At 39.9% G+C, this 18,705-nt stretch overlaps 1 protein-coding gene across 1 annotated transcript in view; it reads left to right on the top strand.

The window, feature by feature from the left end:
* The window catches only part of LOC126236002 (centrosomal protein of 162 kDa-like), a 228,402-nt gene that overhangs the window by 190,412 nt on the left and 19,285 nt on the right, over positions 1-18,705 (top strand). Inside the window, exons 9-12 of the mRNA XM_049945011.1 lie at positions 2,116-2,370; positions 6,371-6,574; positions 8,992-9,418; positions 15,143-15,333. Of these exons, the coding sequence (XP_049800968.1) occupies positions 2,116-2,370; positions 6,371-6,574; positions 8,992-9,418; positions 15,143-15,333 (1,077 nt within the window). The remainder of the gene's footprint in view (positions 1-2,115; positions 2,371-6,370; positions 6,575-8,991; positions 9,419-15,142; positions 15,334-18,705) is intronic.

The raw sequence follows: 18,705 nt of genomic DNA, 5'->3' as shown, positions 1-18,705 counted from the left end.
ACCGTGCTTTTGTCCACTGCCAGATCACCGTAGACATTCTGCAAGCGCCTATGAATATCTGAGATGCCCTGGTTTTCCGCCAAAAGAAACTCGATCACTGCCCGTTGTTTGCAACGCACATCCGTTACAGATGCCATTTTAACAGCTCCGTACAGCGCTGCCACCTGTCGGAAGTCAATGAAACTATACGAGACGAAGCGGGAATGTTTGAAAATATTCCACAAGGAATTTCCGGTTTTTTCAATCAAAATTGGCCGAGAAAAAAAATGTGTTGCATTACTTATTGAACTGCCCTCGTACTAATACAATTGATTAATCTGAAATTTCCAAAGGTTTTTGATGTTGTACCTCATAAGCAGTCTCTAATGAAATTGTGTCCATATGTAATATTGTCTCAGTTGTGTGACTGGATTCATGATTTCCTGTCAGGGTGAAACTTCCTGGCAGATTAAAACTGTGTGCCCGACCGAGACTCGAACTCGGGACCTTTGCCTTTCGCGGGCAAGTGCTCTACCATCTGAGCTACCAAAGCACGACTCACACCCGGTCCTCACAGCTTTACTTCTGCCAGTATCTCATCTCCTACTTCAGATGGTAGAGCACTTGCCCGCGAAAGGCAATGGTCCCAAGTTCGAGTCTCGGTTGGGCACACAGTTTTAATCTGCCAGGAAGTTTCATATCAGCGCACACTCCGCTGCAGAGTGAAAATCTCATTCTGGAAACATCCTGTCAGGGTGGTCACAGTTTGTAGTATTTGGTGGAAAATCATCTTGTAAAACTGAAGTAATATCTGGCGTACCCCAAGGAAGAGTTATAGGCCCTCTATTGTTCCTGATCTATATTAACAACATAGTAATGTCTGGCGCTCCCCAAGTAAGTATTATAGGCCATGTACTGTTTCTAATCTGTATAAATTATTTAGGAGACAATCTGAGCAGCTGTCTTAGATTGTTTGCAGATGATGCTGCCATTTATCCAGCAAAGTCGTGAAATGATCAAAACTAATTGCAAAATGGGTTAGACATGAAGTCTATGTGGGCCAAAAAGTGGCAACCGACCATAAATTATGAAAAATGTGAGGTTATCCACATGAGTAGTAAAAGTAATCTCTTAACTTTCAGTTACATGATAAATCATACTAATCTGAAGGCTGTCAGTTACCTAGGAAATAAAATTATGAACAACTTAAATTGGAACAATCACTTAGATAATGTTGTGAGCAAGGCAAACCAAAGACTGTGATTTAGTAGAATACTTAGATGATGCAACAGGTCTACTAATGAGATTGCCTACACTATGCTTTTCCACCCTCTTCTGGAGTATTGTTGCGCAGAGTGGGGTGCACGTCAAATAGTATTGACAGAGGACATCAAAAAAGTCCAAAGAAGGGCAGCTTGTTTTGTACTGTCACGAAACAGGGGGGCAGAGTGCCACGGATATAATATGCAGATTGGGGTAGCAGTCATGAAAACAAAGGTGTTTTTCACCATGGCAAGATCTTTTCACGAAGTTTCAATCTCTAACGTTCCCGGCTGAATGCGAAAATATTTTGTTGGTGCCCACCTGCATAGGCAGAAATGACAATTATAATAAAATAATAGAAATCAGAGCTCACACAGAAGGATATAAGTGTTTGTTTTTTAGAGTGGGATGGTAGAGAAAAAGTGGTTTGAGTGTGAATTTCAGAGTAATGGTGTAGCTGTAAATCTACCAGAGAAACAGTATGTAGCATTGAGGGATTATGGGTAGTGCCTTGTTCCTGAGGACAGAAATAACACGTTCTGCCCAGGAATAATGATATGAGTGCAGGACAAAAAGTGGAACGAAAGGCAAAATGTACCTGAATAAATCATGAATAAAATTTCATTGCTTCGATCATTACAGCTGAAGCATAGTTTTACTGCATCAAAGTGGGATTGTGTCTATTGCATATAGATTTATAAAGGGATAATTTGTTATTTTACTGATAGAAGTGTGATAAGTTATATATGTAGAAAGACTGTGACACTTTTGAAGTTGGTATTCAATGTGACTCAGTAAACTAATAACAATAATAATAATAATAATAATAACAATAATAATAATAATAATGTAACACTGATAATTCTTACACAGGACTCATCTCGTATAGAAGAACTGGAACGCGAGTCACGTTCTTTACGGCGAGAACTGGCACTGGCCCAGGAAGAGGCGAAGAAAGTGCAGGCAGCCGCAGAGCGGGAGAGGACGGAGGCAGCTCTGCAGAGAAATGCCCTGGAGGCGAGTGTGGGAGAGCTGAGCGAGGCCCTCAGCAAGGAGCGAGCACGTGCCAATGCCGTCGAGAGGGACTCCCGCAACCAAGCGGCCCAGCTGCAGGACATGACACGCCAGGTGAGCTGAGCCGCTCTGCTAATGGGTTTAGCTGTACTGATGCAGTACTTCCAGTTGCTGCTTCTACTTGGCTGAAGAAAACAACACACACACACCATTTCACAGTCAACTACTATTTGCTTTGTGTCAGTGTACTTCCCAGTGGAAGGTAAATACTTACACTTTTCAATAAATATTGGTTGTTAGGTTCAAAAACGGTATATTCGGACAGTTTGTATTACATTCAGGTTTTCATACAGGGTGGAGAAAAATTGTGTCTCAAAATTTTAACCCTGGATGGCTGATGCCAGTAGGAACCAAAATTACTAATGTTGTGTAGGTCAACAATGCGCCATTTTTAAACTACGGAAACTTGGCACCATGCACTCCGATTGGCCAGGGGATTTACCTGTTGGCGGATGCTCTGGACAGCGCATGACCATGATTGCTTTGCCTGCCAGAGATCGCAGTGTATCCAAGGCGGACCGCATGCTCGGTGGTAGCGCGCCAGCCTTCCACTCTGGGGGCGAATCCACCAGGGTTCTGACACATCCACTTTAGTGTTATGGTAAGACGTACCGGGAACAAACCCATCAACAGCGGTTAGTTCGTGTACAGAAAGTCTTTTTTGAATTGTGTCGGTCCTGAAAAGGGCCTTTTTTGTAGCTAGGACATTGTTTACTTAAAGCAGATGCTAAACTGGCGACCCTCTGACGTGACACAAGCTTGGTAACATCAAACGGTGTTTTGCCGAACTCTTTCAAAGATTCCTGGCATTGCCCTGATTTGATTGGCAGCATGTTGAATGCGCTCCATTAATTCGTCTTCGTTTCTAGCTGGTTCGTGTCCAGGTGGGTGAACTAGAACCTTGGAGAATCCCCACAGGAAGAAGTCCGGTGGTTGTGAGGTCTGGTAATCACGGGGGCCATGCCCATCGAGTACCTCTGCCAATTAGCCGGTCATCGAAGAGTTCATTTAAATATCCGCGCACAGCACGACTGTTATGTGCGGATTCCCTATCGTGCGGCGACCACGTGTGTAGCCGCATGTCCAGGGGAACATCTTCCAGCAGGCCGGGTAGAGTTTCTTACGAAAAGTGAAGGTAATTTGCCTCAGTAAGTCGAGGAGGTAGACAGACTGGCCCAATCAGATGGTCACTCACAATGCCTGCCCAAATGTTGAGCAAAAATCGTCCCTGGTGTCTGTGGACATACGTAACGTGAAGATTTCCTCTTGCCCAATAATGAATGTTTCAAGTGTTGTAAAGGCCATCCCGATGGAAGGTGCACTCGTTGGTTAACAACACAGTGGTGGGGAAATCGGGATCTCGTGCAACGTGTAGCAGAAACCACCAGCAAAATCCTAGCCTGTGTTCGTAGTCTGCCACAGGATTTAGGTCTTGGACAGGGCGGAAAGAAAATGGATGCTGGCCCTCATCCCTCAAAACCTCCCAGACTAACCGATGAGTGACCCTCTTGTTGTGTCAAACTGCTCAAATACTTGTCGTAGGTGCTTCCTCAAAGTGCTCGAAAACATTCTCTTAAAATACAGCATCCCTTAGTTTTCGAGGTCTTCCAGCATCACCATTGTATCCCTCTAATGAGCCTGTTTCACCAAGTCGGTGGTGAATTGCTGTAAATGTTTGTGAGTGTTGGTGGCGTCTTGCAAGGTACCGTTCCTCATAAAACTGTTGAGCTTCATGCGCATTACTGTCGGCTAGTCCATAAACAAAAACCATATCTCTTTGTTCTTCAAACGAAAACTGTGCCACCATGCATGCTGCATGCCTAAATCGCAGGTGACGTGTGTGTGCTCTGAAGTGAAGATTACGTGTGAATGCCTGTGATGTGAGGTGGAGACAAACAGCAAGACCTATTCGACATGTGTGTGTATCACATCTGGGTAGTGACGGGGCGAGGGATGTTTGTATGTGTGAGCCAACAATCATAGCGCTGCCCGTCAACCAACAAACGGCAACAGGGCCAACCCACGGCCAATCGGAGCACGTAGTGCCAAGTTTCCATAATTTAAAAATGGTGTGTTGTTGACCTACATAACATTAATAATTTTGGTTCCTACTGGCATCAGCTATTCGGGGTTAAAATATTGTGACACAATTTTTCTCTATCCTGTAGAGTACTGCACATATTTTATCAGGTATACAAATACACCTTTCCTCTTCAAAGGATACACAAACTGCCTCAATCTTCTTATAAGGTTATCAATCTTTTTTATCAATTTATATGGAGAACAGATTTTAGCTATTGTCTCGGAACCATCAACAGGCATGTCAGATGTATATAGGTGTTAAGGTTAAAAGTGTCAACTACTAAAACAAGTCATTGAAGGTACATCACCTCAAAAAAACTTTCCATAACCATTAAACTTTGGTTCATACGGAGAAGGCAGTGCACCACTGATTGCATAACCACAATTCTACCTATTTGCAGGTCTCTGTCTCCTTTGGAAAATCCTGTTGACAGATGTACTTCTCCAAAACGATAAAAATAAGATGCGTGAACTGAAAGATCTTTTTATCCCCAAAATTCTTAGTTTACTCTATGAGTATTCAAATGAGACATGTTTTAATATGTGAGTTACAGCAAACCTATTTTGGAGCAGATGAGGACACACATTGTGAGACAATAAACAAGATAATTTCAAACATGGATTTGAAACTGGGAAAAACCCTTCTTACCAGCTGCCAACAAACTTGAGCACAAAGAAAAACAAGAAGTGACACACAATTTAGCTTTTGATGGAAGGGCTCCTTCATCCAGCAGAAGAGAAGAAAATCCCATAGGAAATGATACACTTGACCTATGTACCCATTGAATGTGTTTCTGTTTTTGCTTGTCACCTGTAAGTTGAAATAAGACATTTTGTTGTGGAGAAAGTGATTGACTTTTTTAATGGTGACTAACCCACACTGCTTTTAATTCGTATGAAATGTAATTCTATTCCTTTTTTATGTTCTGTTGTAGATGTAGGCTTGACAATGTAAAATAGATATTCATTTCTTTTCTAGTTCTGTTCAAGACCACTGGTGACTGATAATGTGTAATGATATAAACATTTTCTGTAAATATGTGATGGAAAATATAAAATGTACAATTAAGTTGAATTTTTTTCATTTATAGTTGATTATAATACCAATAATTTTGGTTCAGTTATTCATCATTTGGATTTGCAGCTCCTTGTGTTGACTGTGTTTGCAGTTAAAATTGTAGGATGTGAGGTCCACCAGTTATGCAAAACACCATTTTTTTCTCAGTACCCAAACATGTTTCAGCACCACTATGCCATCATCAGTGGGTTTCCATTTTATTTATTCTGTAATGTGAACATTTTTGTTAAATGGTTACAAAATTATGTCGATGTTTAGTTCAAACAATTGTTCGTTTCTTTTTGTTAATACCTTTACACTTGGTGTGCATGAATTTTCCGGATCACTTGTGTATTATTTACTACAGGTGGCTTGTCATCTGCAACCAAACGATGTTGATGAGAAAATTTTACTGGGAGTTAACCTAGCATATAGAATGTAATTTGGTAAGTCACGATGTTTTTGCGCCTATATTCGTTTTTATTACGTTTTCGTGTGGCTAGGCCTTTTATTCTACGCATCATGGTGAGGTTACAGAATAAATAAAATGGAAACCACTGATGATGGCACAGTGGTACTGAAACATGTTTGCAGCACAGTGATGCTGAGAAAAAATGGTGTTTTGTGTAATTGGCAGACCTAACATCCTACAATTTTGGTTCAGTTACTAATTAAAACATTTGTATGCTATCTTGCCTATCCTTAGGCCATTGCGGTGATTTAGAGATTGGTTTTGAACTGACTTCTAGTAATAACATTAGCTTCTAACTTGTAGTAAAATGCCAAGTTTCACAGGCTGGTTTCTTGCAAGTGTTTTATTGGACGCTGAGCCCATCTTATGTGTCGTTCTCTATTAACAACTTTGCAGGCAGTGCCCCTTGGTTCATGAAGTCAGTGCCATCATTTTTTCTACAGGTGCACGAGCTGGAGCATATCCTAAAAAGGAACCCTGTGGCAGCACAGGAGGCAGGCATTCTGCCAAAAGGTTCTCCAGAATTCTCGCCACGCGTTAAACACCTGGAAAACAGGCTGCAGCAGCTTGAACAACAGCTTAACGAGAAGGAGCAGCAGCACAGAGCTGCAATAGCAGATGCCGAGAAGCAGCGTCAGGAACTGAAGGTACTCTTGACTTCCACTGCCTTTCATGGAGAAATGATTTTTCTACTGGGCTTACTCTGCACGATTCTCATATCACTATATCATTGAAGTGAAAAATAGCCTCCCTGAAGAGGCCAGCTTTGTTAAATTACAGCAGTCTTCATTTAGTTCTGACTGTGTTCACTTCATTTGCAAATAAGTTGTCAGTTGTGAGTAAAAAAATTGAAGTAGGTTGGAAGCTGTACACTAAAAGAAGATTTGTATTTTGTGCTCCAATATAATAGGTTCTCTATTAGGGCAGCATTATCCCATTGATTGGACTCGCAAACCAGTCTTCCTGCAGATAAGTAAACCAAGTACTGAAAGTACTGACACACTCAAAATTTATCCGTGGCAGTTTTCTCTGTGGTGCTTTAGGATCCTGTCACATATGGCATAGATTCAGTTTTCATATTGAAATTGTTTCTGTCCAGTATTAAATTCTGTTAATCAGTTACATTTTAGCCTTTTCACCCCTCTTGAGAGCATTCGCAGAAAACCAAATCCTACTTCTCTCTCTCTCTCTCTCTCTCTCTCTCTCTCTCTCTCTCTCTCACACACACACACACACACACACACACTCCAAATTATTGGTGTTGAAAAATCTCATTAGTAGCTTTAATGAATTAGTAGCTTTAATGAAGTCATCTTATGTCTATTCTGTATTATCCATCTTACCAAATGCTGTTGCAACAAAGAATGCGACTTTCTGGCTGCTGAAAGAATGATAGAGTTCAGTTCTTACTGACTCCTTGTGCATGTTAATGCTTCAGTGGTAGCACAATATTCATAATGGTTTCATTCCAATCCCTGCTAAAGTCTGGCAGCCTGTTTGTTTGTTTGTTTGTTTGTTTTTTCCAAAAAAAAAATAATAATAATAAAGAGAGAGAGAGGAGGATTAATCTGCTGCAGATAGATACTGTTTACCAAATTTGTTTTGTGCTAGCCACCATATGGTATGTGGAGAAATTTGCTTCAGATACAAGTGTCATTTCCTTTCCTTTCATTTTTTTTTCTTGTTCCACCTGTGATTGGTGTGGGAGAAGAAAGATTGCCTATCAGCCTCTGTATAAGCTGTAATTTGTCTCATTTTTCCCATTGTGGTCATTTTACGAGGTGTGTGGGAATCATAATTATGTTACTCGACTCTTATTGCTATGCACAGTTTAAGAATTTTATCTGTAAACTTTGCTGTGATACACTGGCACTGGAGTTTGTTCAATGTATCCTCGATGTTCTTACTGTAAGTAAATGAACTCGTGATGAAACCTGTTGATCTGATTTGGAGTTTCTCTGTATCTTCTATTGATTCTGCCTAGTAAACAACTCAGACTCATTGTAGTTTGTACTGAGAAAACAAGAGCCCATCACACTCTTGTAGTATCTTCAAAGGAGATAGAATCAATCATTTACGTGGAATGGTTTAAAATCTCACTGACTGCCAGTCTGGATATGTAAGTTTTGATCCCCAAGAGCATTTATACTGTTTTGTGTGGTGGCAGTGGCTCCACATTTCATAACATTACTTTGTTCAACCCCTGTATAGTCTACTGATATCATAGTCTTTTAGTGTGGCAGTGCTTGAATTGATATAGATTGCTGTGTCCTATTGTTGTTCATCGCACATGTTGAGGCTCGGCGATTTCCCGACACTAAGTGCAGTGCAATGTGACAAATCATATAAAATTCCTGTGAAGACAGTTCACTAAGAATATCCATCATTTGCTTAATAAATTACAAATGGGTGACAAGATAAATGTGCAGAATGAGTTTTCACTCTTCAGTGGAGTGTGCGCTGATATTAAACTTCCTGGCAGATTGAAACTGTGTGCCGGACTGAGATTCGAGCTCAGGACCTACCCTTTTGCGGGCAGTGTTCTGCCAACTGAGCTACTTAAGTACAACTCAAGACCTGTCCTCACAGCTTTACTTCAGCCAGTACTTCATCTCCTACCTTCCAAACTACACAGAAGTTCTCCTACAAAACTTAATGAACTAGCACTCATGGAAGAAAAGATATTGCAGATGTAGAGAACTTTCCCTGGGAAGGCAAAGGTCCTGAGTTTGAGTTACAATGCAGCACACAGTTTTAATCTGCAAGGAAGTTTCAAGATAAATATGCTGCTTCATCATTATACCATGTCGGTTCTTATGTTTTCATCATTTTGGTAACATCTGTACATTGTTAAATTTAAGAAGTTAGTTGACTGACAGTCATTCCTTCCATCACTTGCTGACTGAAAGGCATAACTTCTGTTGTTACCCTAATTTAATCCATCACAATTGATTTGTGTTATCATATGAAGCATAAAATGTGGTATTTTTGTTTGTTAACCAGTTACTGAAATATGCTGTACTTTTTATTACAAAAGAGACAAATGATTAAAATTGTCTTACAGTCGCAGTACGAGGAGCAGGTGTCTGACTTGGAGCTACAGCTGCACACAGTGAAACTGCGGCAGCAGCATGGGGTTTCCCCAGCGTCTACGGCCCCAGCTGCTCCTTCTGCAGCTGCCCCTGCCTCAGCCACCTCACAGGCTCCCACGCCGACACCCACACCCACTCCCACCCCTGCCCCAGCTCCCACAAACCCGTCCAAGGTGCTGCGGCCGCGATCTGCCCCCACCACAGTAGACGCGCACCTGCTGGCGACGGTGCGTGGCCTGCAGCAGGAGCTGACAGCGCGCGAAGCGGAGGCGCGCAAGCTGGCGCGCGAGCTCGAGGAGATGCGGCGGGTCAACCGCCGGCTGCAGAAGGAGAGGGAGCGACACCTGCAGCAACAGCAGCAGCACCAGCAGCAGCAGCACGTCCACACTGCCTCGAAAGGTAACGCAAGGTACTCGCTCACACACACATTTCTGGCATGCTTTCTATAGTGGTAGCCAGAAGTGTAGCAATGTGTGTAGATGTAGGTATAGCATAGACTGGATGGTAAATTCCTCATTAGGATTCAGGCTTAGTTATAGGAGGGAAATAAATATTTCTAGGTTTTTAATAGTTCCTTGCTTTCAGTTTTGCTGCATGTACATTTGCTTAGATACACCAGTTGTAATCTTGTATACAGCTTAGCTTTGTAACAGCTCCTGAAGATTTCGTAAAATTATTGATCAAGTAAAATCCCCCTATCAACGATTATTGTGTGTTTAATTTTGAAGCCAATAATGTCCTTGCTGATTGTGGTTTGCAAATTTCTGAGCATCTCATATTGCATGTGTTTAATTATTCTTAATGATACAGTGAAAACTACAACTTAAATGAAAACTTTCTGGTATGCTTAATCGTTGTCATTATGTCAACCTATGTTCTCTGTATTCGGAACTGCTGGTACTGGTGAGCAGAGCTACTTTGTGTTATCATTTGAATCTGTAGTTTCCTGTGAACCAGTCCTTGTTTGTGATCACGTGGTCTAGGAAGAGTAGAGTAGAGTAACTTAATTTTTTTTAACTGTTTGCACAAAGCATTCATATTTATATCAAAGGGAAACCCAGGATTGGATGTAATGATATTATGAAAAGGATAGTTACTACTCACCATATAGCAGATATGCTGAGTAGCAGATAGCCACAGTGAAAAGACTGTCACAAAGTGAGTGATCGGCCAACAAAGTCTTCATCAGAAATAGACAACATATACGCACATACTCATGCAAAAGCAACTAACTCACACATAACCACAGTCTCTGGCTGCCGAGACCAGACCAGCAGCCAGAGACTGTGGTCTCGTGTGTGTGTGTGTGTGTGTGTGTGTGTGTGTGTGTGTGTACTTCTAACGAAGGCCATGTTACCTGAAATCTCACTTTCTGATGGTCTTTTTGTTGTGACTGTGATTCAGCATCTCCATTATATGGTAAGTAGCAGTTACCCTTTTCATAATATTGTCATGTAAAACAATGTGCGTAAAAACCTGAAGTCTTTAAGTAAGGATATTTTGGTCAGGAGAAATAAACCTTAATAGTGTTCAGTATTTTAATGCCAAATATTGATTTACAAATAAGAAACCTGAACCTGAAAAGGGAGTGATAGCTGCTTGATTCAAATCAAATAAAAGTACAATACATTTACATGTAGAGAAGTTGATAGATGTGTAGGCTTTTGGAAACAAGGTTTCCCTTTGTCAGTGAAATTGCCAGAAGTACTTGAGAAGTATGTACCATTCAGGGAATAAGAAAGAAAATCAGCTATTTCTTGTATTTCTGTGGCTGGCTCACCTTGAATATGGGTAATGGTAAAGACAATTTTCTCCCTTTCGTTCCAACTTTTTGGCATTATTCCGCGGATCCCTTTGATAAACGCAATTGGATGGGGTCCGTTCTTATCATTGGTAAACTTCTGAAACTGGGAATTCTTCACTAAAGCATCCTGAGTCATCAATGATTGTGTATGGTCCTGATAAACGGATGTTACTCCACGTGTTGGATTGAAATTATTGCCCACGTGCCCCCTACTTTCAGTTAAAAGCGTTTCATAATGATCAGGGTGTGTTTCTGTGATACTAACACTCTCCGGTGAACTGTTATGAGATGTTTGCATACGTGTTTCATTAAGCACTTTCTGCATGTTTTGTAATCCAGTCTGGAGTTCATGAATCTTTGTGTTGTTTTCATGTATCAGTTGTGTTCCTGCTCGTTGTAACATCACATCTGTATAACAGTACTAATTTGTTTGTCTTTGTCATTTAGCCATGTGTTGAATGTGGTCACAACGCGTTCTTCTTGTTCTTTGCATTTTTGTTCTATTACGTTTTGATTATCAACCGTAAGGTTTTCTATACGTGTACTTATGTTGTGTATTTCTGCTTCCAAAGAAGTGTGTGTTTGTTGTAATTTGTCCACATCCTGGGTTACATGCTTTACATTCTGTGGTAAGTCATGGTATGTTTGTTGCATTCTTGAAATGTTGTTCTGTATAGCAGACAACTGGGCATCTATTTGCTGCCGCAGCTGGCGATCGTGTTCTTTTAACCGGTTTTCAAGCTTTTGATTTATCTCTTTTGAGAACTGTGAAAAGCTTAACTGCGTACGCTCGTCTAATTGACTGATGCGTTCATCCAAGGTCCTAATCCGTTCATCTACTCTGCTAATACGTTTATCTAAATTATTATTAATCTCAGTTGCACGCTGTATCTGTGATTGTTCCTGTATTTTAAACGTTTGTTCCATTTTCATCATTAAGAGAGAAAATGGATCCATTACTGTTTGTGTTGGCTCTACCGGTGGTAAATCAACTGTAACTGGTGTTTATTGTGGTTCTGCTTCAGTATGCACTTGAACTACCGTCTACATTCTGCCTGAGTGTTCTACAGCAGATGGATCACTGACTTTAATATTAATGTCCTGTTCTATATCCTCTGTCTGATCTGAAAAAATATTATCAATTTCTACATCACTAGTTATTCCTTCCTCCTCTGAATGTTCTACAGTTACTTCCTGCTGTGTAGCTTTTCTTTCACGTTGCCCTGTTTTCACCATGTTTGCAAATGTTTGGGTGCAAGTCTAATCGGGAAAATGTCACACGCAACACATCAATTATTCTGTCACACAAAACATAAAATAATTATTACACTGCACCAGATTGGAATCAGTATAGAAAAAAACACACATTAGCACACACATATAAGCTAGTCCTGTCAATAGGTTGCCACTGAATTGCTCCCTCTGTTTATTGATTGAATAGCCACTGAATTGCTATTTATTTATTTAATGGGATAATAACAATTATTAAAAGGTGGCAATTTTATTTAAGCACCGCATTTTTTTACTCTTTCGATTGTTGCGAGTCAGCGATAGTGCAATGCTGCTCGCTTTGGAGAATACACATTTTATAAGAATTATTTGGTCCAGGAAACACTTTTGCGATCACGGTTGCAATTTAGGCGGTATTCGCGTAATTGTACTGATTAAAAGTTATCGTGTCCAAAAGACGCAGGTTTGATTAAAGCTGTGTGCACTTTTGCGCGTATAATGAAAATATTCATAACACGTCGCGTAACAAAAAGAAACATGCAAATCACAACCGTGGTCAAACAAAGAAAATATATGATAACATAAATGTTCTTCGCTGTTATTCAGGACAGGCTCAGATTAGACCTTGCAATTTTTAGTTATAGGAAATGAGAAGACGTTACACTTGGGAGATATTTGTTTTGAATACATTGTATTTACCTTCTCTCTCTCCTTTTTACAGCCTTTATACCTTCACATCGATTAAGGAACTTTTCCTTCTCTACCGACCAGTACGAGAACAAAATTCAGACTCAACAAAATGTCTTACATCGAATTATTACATGCTTAACCCTTAACAATCATATATAGTTTCGTAGTACAAACAATGCTAAATTATTCCGTGCACTAGAAAGACTTTGATACACTGAGCACAAAAATGAAAATATAAAATTATAATTACATTTTTAATATCATGAATACTTCTTTAAATCATGAAAATGAGGTTTGACATCGTCGTAATATTAATTTTCATCATTGTAGCACTACAGGTTTTACAAAAATGTGGGAATGATGAAATAATGTTTATCTTTTGCGGAGAAGTATTCTAAATTTGTACCGCACTGTTTGTAATGGAACTTTTATAAGCCTGTTTCCTTATTGATTGGACATGGTACTTTCCTTTTCGTGGACAATGGAGGAAATGTGTGTTTTAATAGAGCTAATGTGGGAAATTTACGCGCGCGCATTGAGTACACAGTGTGATTTATGAACTAGAAACATCCCTCAACCACCACTGGAGTGCATTGCACTCGCATATACCACGTTGGGGCCCACGTACCGTATGCACAAGTCGCATCGTTCCTGAGCTTTCAGCAGCACATTGAACTTGGCACACTCAATGTTAATGTTCGATAGCACAGTCCGTGTGCCGATGGCTTTACGCTAGGATGGTTCCTTTGAAAGCTACTGGGCCAATTTCCTTCGACATCCTTGTATTATTTGAGATTATATGGCATCATCATTGATGGGTTGTTACTTTCTATATTGCTGAAGAGAATAATAAAACTGTACAAAATCTTTGTTGGTATATTGTGTCACGATTATGAATATCACTTCAAAAATATTTTCTTACATTGACATAAATCTCCATCAACATATACATATTTCTACTGATCAAAGAAGGCCCTGCAGAATGTGAAGTATATTAACGATTTTACAAGCTTGTAAAAATAAGATAACAAGTTTCTATAAAGTCATTAATGTTTGATGTACTGTAAGATGTTTATCGATATTTCTGAAAATTAATTCCAGTTTTTGGGACTTGTTGACTGAAGTTCTAGAGAATTAAGTTTTATTGATTACCCACAGTTAAATATTAATATTTATTATGACATTATTTTGTGTTATTGGAATTACTGTATACCTTGCATAAACACCAGTAAGTAATGACTATCAAATATTTATTGTGACTCTTTTAAGTCCCAGCAACCTTTTGACATATTTAGAGGCTCCACTGTTGCTGTTCCTGCACCAGTGCTTGCCTCTTGTTCTGTGAAGTGTGGTGACCCAGGGTACCATGAGGAGCTGTGGGTTTTATACTCCGGGGCAAGGAAATTGTTCTGGATAGTATGGGTGCTCATCAGCTGTGATTATCTGGCATTCGACTGGTGATTGATTTGCTAAGTTACGGCCTACAAATCCACTGTTACAACTCGCAATAATCAAGAGCGACCACTGTGATTAACACATTGTTGCCCCTTGTACATGGCCAGACTGGCAACAGTTTCTCCAAAATTGAGTAATTCACTCTCACAAAACAATTGTGAACAGATATGCTAATATTGCTCATCATTCCTGGCCTGTGCTTACCTGCCACGAGATGCGATGAGAACCCAACTGTGACACTATGAATCATTCCACCTTATGTGACTTCGAGGGTGCTGCCTCTTCCACACATTGGCTGTATCTGATTCCATGACTCATGAATGTAGTTAGCTTTTGTCATTTTATATGAGCGTAGATTACTGCATCGTATTCCTTTACTTCTTGTGCTTAATATCAGTAAATTTTTGAGGGAGAAAGAAAGAAACATTCAGAACAAACTTGGTGAAAATTGTTTCTTTGGACACTGAACGTGCATTAACTGTGGTTACTGGATGGTTATTTCCTTCCTCCAAAGTACATTTGTTGAATGTACAAGTCGAGCATGAAGTAGTGTATGAGTTCATGTGATGTAATCTATCAGTTGCATTGTGTCACCATTGGCTGCACATCACCACAGTCCACAGAACACATCATCTGTATACTGTACACAATTTAAGTTAGTACACTGGGGCACAGTTTGGTGACGACCTATCATCACCTCTGGGTATAAGTTTTTGTTGTCTCCAGGCATCAGATTAGCTACTTCCAGTTCACATGCAACCATGCCACAAGGATTTAGCATCCTCAGTTGGAAAAACTTAAATTGAGAAACTCAGAATTGACTATCAGATTTGTATGTTCCATTAACTCATACTAATGTTTCTGGTTTCTGTAAATATAACCCTTATACACATCTGAATGTTCTTGTTAACCATAACAACAACCTAACCGTGTTGCTTCATTAGGGGAACAAAGAGGGGACAGTCAAAACTGCGCAGCTAGCAGTTCGTCCAGCAGCAGCTTGAGGCAGCGCGGCGGCTCAGGCGACCAGCTGGATGCAATGCGCAGGCTGGAGGAGGAGAACAGGGTGCTGCACCAGGAGTTCGCTGTTCTCAAGGCAGACTTCGAGCAGCTGAAAGTGAAGCGTTTGCAGGATGTTAGTATTTTAGCGTAAACCATGTGTTACCATTCTTGTGACTAGATGAGTCAAAATTTCTGTTTTTCTTTTCACAATAAGAAACTGAAATGTGTAAAAATTATCAAATAAGGATGAGGAGCTTACTCTTTTAAGTATGACATGGCAAACTCAGGGTAACGAGTGGAAGCTATGTTTAATTGACAGTCACTGGACAATATACGAGGGTTGTTAACAAATAATGTTTCTTCTGCATGTTTGCAAAATTGTGATCGATTCGGAAAGCAGGCAGAGCCTTAGTTCACTAACAAAATTTTGTCTACGTGGGAGACAGTTACAAGCAACATGTTGTAATTGAGTTCTTGCTTGTACAAAAAGAAAGTGTGGTGAACATACAGAAATATTTGTAAGCAGTGTACGATAATGATGCAGTTTGTACGAGTACTGTTGGGCAGTGGGTAAAAGGAGTTAGTGTCAAGAAGTGCAGAAACTGAGAGCCTTGAGATGCCACTTTTGGGATGTCCTGTCATAGTTCCTTCGTCACATTGAATCATGTGGATGCTATTATTCTTGCAGACTGGTTTGTTGTAACTCAACAATTGGCTCTACAACTATCAGTAATATTTGGACATACGTTTGCAATTGGATATTAAAAGCTGTGCTTATAATAGGTTACACAAGGCCACAAGATCAAAGAAAAGCATTTTCATCTGAACTGTTGGATCATTTGATGCCACAGAACATTACATGTGAGAAAATCCAGATGCATCACCTTGAGCCAGAGACAAATGGCATTCAGTGGAGTGACATCACCCACAGTCACCAATAAAGAAGAAATTAAAGACAACTCCATCTGCTGGAAAGTCACAATGACATTATTTTGGGCTATTAGTGGTGTCATTCTAAGGGATGTGCTGCCAAAAGGGTCAGCCATTAATTCCGAGGCCAGAAACTATAAAGAAATCTTACTCCAACATGACAGTGCATATTCACACAGTGTTCTGGGAACAAATGACCATATTGGATGAGTCTTCACTGTCTCATCCACCCTGTAGGCCAGACCTGACACCCTCAGACTACCATGTGCTTGGGCCTCTTACAGGTTCTGTATGTGGAACACACTTTGAAACTGATGAGAGTATAATTTGTGCAATGGAAACATGGCTGTGAGCACAGGACAAGAGCTTATGCCAACAGGGAATATATGCTCTTCAGTGCTGGCTAAGGCCATAAAATGTGATGTAGAGTATGCAGAAAAATAGTATAAGCCTACTATAAATGATTCATTCATTTTCAGAGCGCCATATTTTCCATTGTATTACATGTACGAGTGTGATCAATGCAGGAATAGAACTGTAAACTCACAAAGTTTTCATTTTGCACTCTACAAATTTTGCACGAGTACCCCTCTGGTCACATGTCCAAGGGGTAATCAAGTTCGTTTTATACCTTGTGTATCAAAATCCTGCTAGTGGCCATCACAACAGTATTCTGTGAGCTGTTTTGATATTCTTGGCAGTAGGGGTACATAAATACTGTCCTTAGTGTACCCCCAAAAGGAAAAAAGTTACAAGATATTGGGTGAGGCAACATGGGCAGCCAGAGGAACAGAGCTATATCATCTTCACCACTAGACCCAATCAAGCAAAGTGTAAGGTATTTGTGCCCAATCCAGCAAAGTGGAAGATATTCGTATAGGTAGCGATGAACATCAGTGCTCCAGTGAGTGTGTGTACCATTTTGTTGGAAGACGAAATTCTCAGAATTAGCAGTCAGTTGTGGAAACTACCACAACTGCAACATATCAAGGTAAGAGGCACCCATCACAGTCTTCTCACAGAAGAAAAATGGCCCATACAGCTTTGGACATGATCTTGTACAGAAAACATTAACCTTCAGCAAATCTCATGTTCTACAGTTTCATGAGGATTTTGAGTGCTTTACATTTGCATTGCTGCAGTTTAACCATACTAGATGAGTGGAAGGCTATTTGTCATTGAATATCAGGTAGGAGGCGATATCTCTCTTTTCTTGCCAAGACACTGCACTCATAATGCCAACTTCTGGGCAAAATGCAAAATTAGTGAGTTTACTGTTCTATTCCTGCATAATTTTTGTACATGCAATACTTAGGAAAATACAGAACTTTCGAAACAAAAATGAATGCATCATTATAGTAGCCGTGTACATGTAAAAGTAATGACTGACATTGTTGCCACATTCTAGCTATTAAGAATAAATGTGTACTGAGAAAGAAAATAGTGGACATTATTTATTGAGCAATTCTCGTAATAATATCATGAAACGGAAAAACCAAAAATGTGAAGATGTTTTAAATTGTGTGAATTAGACATTTCACAGAAATTATTACATCATGCCAATGGCTTAAAAATTAAATGGCACATGTCTTCTTCAGTTGAAAGAAACAGAATAACTGTGTAGGTTAGAATGAGAGCCTCTACTTACTATTGACTCAAACTAGAATAGGACTTGCAATTCTGGAACTGGTATTCACTTCCTTACAGAGACGATTTTCAATCCAGGGTTAAATGAAAAACATTGTTATGTTCCCCATTGCTGCCATTTTCATCCTGGGTTTTTGTATAAATGTCTCTTCCAAGACTCACCGAGCACATTATCCCTGCTGTTTCAACAGATATGTGCAATTTATATTTGTAGTCAGCCCAAACAAATATTCCTGATCAGTTGTTTTATGTGATGTGCATTGTCAGTGGAAAATGCCATGTGTTTATCTTTAAAAGCAAAATGTTTTTTAATCTGGAATTTTCTCTCCTGTTTGATAGTGCGGTTCCAAAACCATGGAAATTAACCAGTACTCCAGCATCGGCTGAGTAATGCTGCTGCATGGTGTTAGTAGGCAGAGAGTGTGACAGTGGCTGGCACATGAGATAAGGCAGTTTGCCTAATGAAGTTGTTCTTGACTGCATTAGGTGCTGTCAGACAGCAAACTGTGCAGAGCTGGTGTTAATACTGCTGGTTCTGTGTTGCTTTCAAAACATTTTCATTGGATAGTATGGTGTTTCAGCTTCCATGCACACTTGGCCGATTTGGTTTACGAAGTCATACCACACCATCTGCTAGTGGCGTACTACAGCTGAAGTCAGTTGTTGTGAAGTACTGGTAATTCTTCATGTTTCGCAGTCCTTATTAACATGAGTACGTATTGTTATACAGAATATCACACTAAATTAATTACTGGCTAGTCAGTCAAATGGGCATACAAAATATCACTTTAAAAACTTTTCTTGTAATTTGAAATGCAGCTACATTTTAATTACATTTTTTACTTTTTTCCTGTAGTTTTACTCCTGTCTTCTTTTAGTTGTTGGGTTCAAAATCATTAGTTTTTTTACTTAATTTTGTCTTCCATTA

The sequence above is a fragment of the Schistocerca nitens genome, chromosome 2 (assembly GCF_023898315.1).
Source record: "Schistocerca nitens isolate TAMUIC-IGC-003100 chromosome 2, iqSchNite1.1, whole genome shotgun sequence".
In the NCBI taxonomy this organism is placed as follows: Eukaryota; Metazoa; Arthropoda; class Insecta; order Orthoptera; family Acrididae; genus Schistocerca; species Schistocerca nitens.
The sequence above is the reverse complement of the archived record's forward strand: the minus strand, read 5'-3'. Positions and strand labels throughout refer to the sequence as shown.